Source organism: Solanum pennellii, chromosome 11 (genome assembly GCF_001406875.1).
Source record: "Solanum pennellii chromosome 11, SPENNV200".
In the NCBI taxonomy this organism is placed as follows: Eukaryota; Viridiplantae; Streptophyta; class Magnoliopsida; order Solanales; family Solanaceae; genus Solanum; species Solanum pennellii.
In genome coordinates this window covers 4,772,958-4,780,594 of record NC_028647.1, presented here as the reverse complement: position 1 = coordinate 4,780,594, position 7,637 = coordinate 4,772,958, and the positions used below count along the sequence as shown (strand labels likewise).

At 33.4% G+C, this 7,637-nt stretch overlaps 1 protein-coding gene across 1 annotated transcript; it reads right to left on the bottom strand.

The window, feature by feature from the left end:
• Positions 1-1,520: 1,520 nt before the first annotated feature.
• LOC107005122 lies at positions 1,521-7,637 on the bottom strand. Its single transcript, XM_015203620.2, has 3 exons — positions 7,120-7,637; positions 3,004-3,241; positions 1,521-2,056 (listed from the first exon to the last, which is right to left on the bottom strand). Exons 1-3 carry the CDS (start codon positions 7,447-7,449, stop codon positions 1,917-1,919), a joined length of 708 nt encoding a protein of 235 aa, XP_015059106.1. The 5' UTR covers positions 7,450-7,637; the 3' UTR covers positions 1,521-1,916.

The window sequence follows — 7,637 nt, the reverse complement described above, 5'->3', positions numbered from 1 at the left end:
CATGATCGAGTTAGGTTGGTATTTTCCAAAAGAAAAAGGTAATTTTTTTTATATTTCTTCTTTTAATATATATATATATATATATATATATATACATATATATTATCAATGTAGTTTAATGTTTATTGTGATATATCATTACATTATGCACAGTTACAAGCTACTTAATGTCATGACAAATACGAGATGATATGTTAATGACCACGATATTAATGGATCAAAAGAAAACTAATATAACTTTATTTTGGTTGGTATTGTTAATCTTTGGTTTTTTGATATTCTGGAAAGAGTTTGATATTTTGCGCGATAACTTTTCTAATGTAGTTTTAACGTTTTGTTTGATATATTATTACCATGTTTATGTCCAATTACACCAAAATTAAGCAAGTTTTGCTCGATGTTAAACTTTTTTGTTAATAAGCTTTAGTCGAAGATCTATAAGAAGAGCTTCAATCTTAGATTAACTTTGAACATAATCATAAGAGATAAATTTGGGTCTTTTTTCTCTGTCGAAACGTACATTTCACACTAAAATTAGTTAATGTCATAACAAATACGAGACGATTTACTATAATGACCTAACGGATCAAAAGTAAAATAATATAAAAACTCAGATTTTTCATATATGTTTTTTTTAAAAATAACTCAATAATTGTAACATGGTAAAAATATGTATTTTTAATATTATAAATTATTCTCTCTTTATTTTCCTTTTTTGGATAATTTCAGAACCACATTGAAAATGAAAAGAACTCCTTTTTCAAGTAAATTTGTTATTTTTGGACTAAATATGTACGAATATGAAACTCTTGAATTTGAAACGAGCTTGATATACACTTTTAGTATAGTTTGGGGTCTAAAATTGATAATTTTAGAAAATTTTCTGACTCACTTTTTGACTATTTTGGAATAGTCAAATGGGGCCACATTTTGACTCCTAAATATAAAGGTCAAACATTAGTCCTTTAAATTAATACTCCTTTTTTACCTAAATTTCAATATGTACTTTTAAATTCATTAATTTTTTTAATTTCTTTTAGTTGACTATTTTTTTTTTATGTATATCTTTTTTTACATTTCATACCAATTAAGTTAAGACAACAAAATTATAGAAGCGAAAAGATTTTTAGAATTTTATAGATTTATATTTTTGATTCTTTAAGATTATAACGTATATGTATATAATGATTTTTTTAATACTTATATAAAATTTATATTAAAATAAATTTAATTTGAATGAACCGGCAATGAATGAACTAGTTCCACCTATAAGTCTACTTGAGTTTTCGTTCAATCAATCTCCTATTTAAATTGATCGAATGAGTCCATCTTTAGTTTATCATTTGTTGGTCGATTCAGGTAACACAAGATTTTCTTTGAGAGTCCCTCTCTTTTCAAGAAAATTATACGAAAATCCACCATTCATACTATTCTAATCGTGAAACACCACGAGCAACAAGATGGTTGAGGATTAAAATTCGACGTGAAATTTTTAATTTGCCTATAATACAAAAAGAAAATTTAACTAAAAAGATTCTTCTATGTTGGAAAAGTAATATAATTTCAACTATCATTACACAAATTTAACAAACAGGAAATTACATTCTCATTCAACATATTCAAAAACACATACTACTAATACTTACTAACTGGCAATAACATCTATTTTCTCAAGAACACAATCTACAAGCCAGTTTCCAACCATAACAAAAGGCCCCATGGAACTTAGCTCACTAGTCTCCGCGCATATGGATGATGCACGACGAGCTTAAATACCAACGATATATTTATATATCATCACGAAAGGCGTTCAAAGCACTAAAACCTAAATACATATTGGTAGTTGGTACTATTCATCATTCAAGACTTATTCATAGAAGTGGCCTTCTCATTTTCTTGATTGTAAGCATGGTTCATCATCCGTCATGGTTTGGTCGCACATATCTGGGGGAAGAGTACGCGGATAGTGCTGATCCTGTCGCGTTCAATGAACGTTTGGCAAGACATGCACTTTTCTTTGTTGCTAGCCATATAGTCCAGAAGAACCCAACCCAACCTGAAGCACAAGTAACACGAGATAAGACACACAGAGATGTAACAACGTAGAGAAAGCAACACACTTAATGATCTCCAGCGTCACTAGATAACACATTTCAGAGGGCGGACAGTACACGTTAAGTTAACTCCAAAAGCAAGGACAAGTACATAAGATAACAGAGAATATCAAATTTCCACTAGTTTGCCCGACAAAAAATGAACTATTCTCGATCGAATGACATGGCTGAGCATGGCACCCCTGCAAAACCAAAGTTTTCTAGAACTTCATGTTTACATTAATCCATTGAACTCTATGTCTCAATTTTTTTTAAATTTCTAAACAACTATCGTTTGTGAATGTAGGTAGTGTCGGGGATATACTGTGGCTAGCAAGTCATTTCGTTTTGCATTTTATTCAACGAGAACGAAAACACAACAATGATGTGTTATATGGCACTCGCTACCTTAGTCTTAAGTCTGAACCTATACGTTTAAGTTAAAGAATAGAGATAATGGTAAAAACACACCTAAAGTATCATGTTTTTGCGAGCTTCCTACCTGAATGAAGATGGTATCTCATGTAGGTAAAATGAACAACTAATAGTTGACGTGTGGTTGATAAATAGTGGATGACTATCAAGTAGGATAATCGCAAAAAACGTGATACTTCAGGTATGTTGTTGACCATTAACTCTAAAGAAATAGATGGCCTTATGGAACTTAGTATTTCCTTAACTTCTCTTACATTATCCTTTTCTAGCTTGGCACCGTGAGAGGTAACAATCTGGAATATGGGTGTAAATGACATGGTACAAAAGTATGATGTATAAGCAACGAGTAAATTCATACTCGCTGAAGACAAACTCTCATATATGGTAAAACATAAGATATACGAAAGCTAAAACACATGAAAAACAAAAAGAAGGTGCTTTAACTGAAGCAGAAAACGAACTCCGTTCTGTATACCTGTAGCCACAATCACAGCGAAAATTGCTACAATTGTCGTAGTGGAAATGACAAATACAGCAACTGATAGAGCCCCAATATAAATTGCAGTTAGGCAGCCAAAGAAAAGAGCCAAGAATCCTCCTGCAGCTGCTAACGACATGAGAAGAGAGATAATAATGGCGTTGACAGTTGCCGCGACAAAGAAGACCATAAAGACTAGCAATCCTGTCAAAGCAAGAAGAGCAATTGTCCCCACCTACATAAAATAATTAGCAGTTGAAGAAACAGTTTAGTCTCACAAACTTAAAAGTTCAGGAAGAAAAATAACCTGGATCAATATTCATAATAAAACAGCTAGCAAAAGGAGGCTGAGCAGAGAAAGTCTATGAATGTTTGACTCTAGTTTAGAGACATAACAAGAGACTCAGACTTCAAGTTCTTCAAAGCACAGCTTTAACGATGAACCGATTGAAAAGTTGCTGACTAATAAAGGTAAAAGAAATGACTTCAAAATTGAGTTAGAATCTATTCACTTACTCGACACCATTAGAACAAGGATTCATTGCATACTTGTACTCAGTTCATAAGGGTGCAAAACACCCTAAACATACTCATTTTTTTCACGTAACCGATAAATGATTTTCTAAATATGTGCCTAACAAGAAGCTACTGGAATGACATTAAGTATTAACTGAAACAAGGCAAGGGGAGATTTTTGGGTTCTTGGTACACACTCCCTTCTCGTTCTTCTTGGTTTTCATCTTCATTGTATGTCTAACATGGGTAGAAAAGATAGCAGTATCACTTGCTTTATTATAATACTTTGTTTCATTTAACAATAAATCTCATAGGGGATGCCAAGTTTAACATGTAAAAGCTTCGGCAGAAAACAGAAAGCTCACACGTGCATTAAAAGAAAATAAAGTACAATACACTTTGAGTCGGTTTTAAATCAAATGATATTCAGCTAGGTCCATAATTCTGGAACGCCTACTATACAAATCAATGATTCAGCTCTTCTTTTCAATTCCCATGGAAATGACTACTCTTACTAAAGGATGCTATCTAGCCAATGCATAGATCTTGTCATATCCCAAAACAAAGAAAACTTTCAAATTTTACTTGATGCAACTGGTTCTTAATGGGTGATTACGAAAGAGGATGGACTCCCTTCAACTTAATGCAATTGACCCAAGGTGTGAAGTGGGAGAGATGGGGTTCCATGAACTTGGATTTGTATAAATATAATACTAATGTCTTGACTAGTTACATCTTATTTTTTTATAACAAAAAAAAAGTCATAACTAGTCAAGACATTAATAAGTATTCGACTTCTCTCTGCAGTTCACTGAATGTGTACCCCCCCCCCCCCACCTCACCCCACCCAATTTTTGATAAGTATGTGCATTTCGCTTTATCTAAATGACTAAGTTCAACAATAATAAACAAACACAGAGAATTGCACATTATCAACATATTCGACAAAATTATCCAGAGAATAGAACACGAAAAAAGATTAGGACATGCGCAGAGGAACTCCTATAAACTAACAACAACAACAACATGCATAGTGTAATCCCAGAAGGGTAGTATGTATGCAAACCTTACCCCTACCTTTTGGTGAAGAAAGGCTGTTTCCCAATAGACCCTCAGCTCAAAGGAAAGAACTCCTATAAACGAGGTAGTTTGAATGATTTATCCTTATGCCGACGAACATAGTTATGAGTTATGACTCATTTCTGTATTTGAATTCAAAGGAAACATCACATTTAAATTTAAAAAAGTAAAACATATAGTTCCCACCGTAAACATTGTAATGTGTTGAGCCGGCATAAGAGTAGGTCATCTTTTAGTAAAAGTTCTTTAATCCCCAGTATTCACCAAAATTTGTAACCAAGATCCCTAATATCCACAATTCTTGCCATGCTATATTCGAAGAGACAAAGTGAAAAGCCTTTCAGAGCATTCGCTGTCCCGACAGACAGTCTAAGAAACCCAATATAGCTTACAATAAAAACTTTCAACGTTTCTCTTCTGCTTCATGACCAGTTCCTCTAGTGGTTCGGTCCTTCTAGTATTCAAAGAAAACTAATCGCTTTCATATGCTACATTGGCATGATACAGAGTAGATTACATATAAATCGGATGAGACAAGTTAAATATTAGAAGGAAAGAGAAGGTTGTAGGGTATATTCTCTGAAATGAAATACACGGAAATAGGAGTTAAGGTCTCTAATCCTGTGTTCCACGACTGCATATTTAGAATGGCCAGAAGACCGAGAATGATTTTCTATTGTTAAGTGTGGATATGGTAGGAAATGTTGATGAAGTCTGCGATATCTATAGGGTCAGTCCGAGAGCAATATGCTTAGAATGAAAAAGAGATGAAAATGATGTACAATAATGGTCCATTATTATTACTTTCGCTTGCCACTTGACAGAGCAAGACATGTCCTAAGCTCCCACAATGTGCGGGGTCCGGGGTCCGGGAAGGGCCAGACCACAAGGGTCTACTATATGCAGCCTTACCCTACATTTCTGCATGAGGCTGGCTGTTTCCACAGCACGAACTCATGCTCTCCTGATCATATGGAAACAACTCTACCAGTTACAAACGCCATTGCGCCTATACCTTTCCAGGTGCAGTCAGTAGTCCCCAAGTTATTCCAGTAGTTCGACTGGAGTTGGATCAAAGGGAATGCATGTCGAATCAGCTACTTCTAAAACTACCAAGAAAATGATTATAAACATTATACCTTTTGTCAAAAGAAATCACCAGATGAACAGTCTCCTATGAAATTTGTACCTTCTTGTTTCCCTCCTCTAATTATAGTTCGAGGTCTCTAGAAAATCAATTCATAGGCCACGACTACATTTCTCCTACAGAAATTACTTCCCAATTAAATTAGCATAAACTCTCTGAACTCAAATCCTCACAAGCTGCTCAAGCACCAAACTCTTTCCCATAGCAATCATGGGATACTCTTTTACAGTAAGTAAGAACACAAAAGCTAATGCATTTATAACTATAAATCCACGAACTACTTCGAAAACTAGAAAATAAGCCAATCAGAAGAACCCCATATCAAATCAACTCCCAAAAATTGAAGCTCTGGTATAATGAACTAAACCTTTTACATATTCATTACCCCAAAAACAAAACAAACTGGAATTAACTTACAGAAACAAAAAGGAGAGCATGGAGAGGGCTCCTTCAGCTAATCTATTTGTTTTTTTTTCAGTCAGTCTAACTACAAAACTTGGATACAATAACTTAAAATCCATAGACTATTTACAAACTAGCAAAATAAGCCAATTAGAGCAAACCCCAGATCAAATTTACTCTCAAAAACTGAATCTTAAATATAAGTATCCCAAAACAAACTGCAATTGAATTACAGAAACAACATGCAGTGCATGCAAGGGGCTCGTTCAGTAAGTCTATTTGTTTTTTCTTTTCATCAGTCCAGTTACAAAACTTAAATATACAATAATTTAAAATCCATAAACACCTTGATAATTAACAAAATAAGCCAACCCCACATCAAATTAACACTCAAAAAATGGATCTTTGATATAAAATCATCCCAAACATACAGAAATTTAACTTACAGAAAGAACAAAGAGAGCATCATGCAGAGTCTATTTTCTTTTTTGATCAGCTAATAGCAAAACTAGCAAAATAGGCCAATCAAAGCAAACCCTAGATCAAATTTACTCACAAAAACTGAATCTTTAACATAATCATAACCAAACTAAAGGTATATATCAGTAAAATAAGCCAATCGAAGCCAACCCCACAAATTAACACTCAAAAACTGAATCCTTAACATAACCATAACCAACCTAAATGGAAATATCAGTAAAATAAGCCAATAAAGCCAATCAATGCCAACCCACATCAAATTAACACTCAAAATTGAATCTTTAACAAAATTATCTCAAAACAACATGGAAATACTAGCAAAACAAGCCAACCCCACATCAAATTAACTCTCAAAAATTGAATCTTTAACAAAATTATCTCAAAAACAACATGGAAATACTAGCAAAACAAGCCAACCCCACATCAAATTAACACTCAAAAATTGAATCTTTACCACAAAATCATCTCAAAACAGAAATTAAACTTACAGAAACAACAAGAAGGGCACGTAGAGGGCTTCCTTTACGAGTCCAATTGTAAACATGATGAGCAGTATTTTTTGAAGCTTGATGAAGCAAAGGAACATTTTCAGAAACACACCCTTTAATCCTCTGAGTTAATTGACCATTATTATTACTATCAGAAGAAAAAATTGCTGACACAAAACGATTGAAAATATCAACAAGAGTAACCCCTTCTTCTTCTTCTTCTTGATTCATCCCTTTTGATGATCTCTTGAAATTTGTTGAATCTATAGTTTCACCATCATCAAATTTCTCTTGAAATTCTCCATTAGACTTTTCAGTAGTGTTTTCCATGGCTTAAGGGATTGAATATCTCAAAAACTGTACAAAACTCACTTGGTCATCATTATTATATACATATACATATATATAAAGAGTGTATTTGGATCTTGATTAAAGGTACAATTTTGTCCTAATTTTGATGGTTAAGATTTAAGAAAGTTGTGTTTTTATCCTATTTTACATCATGGTAGGTATTTGAA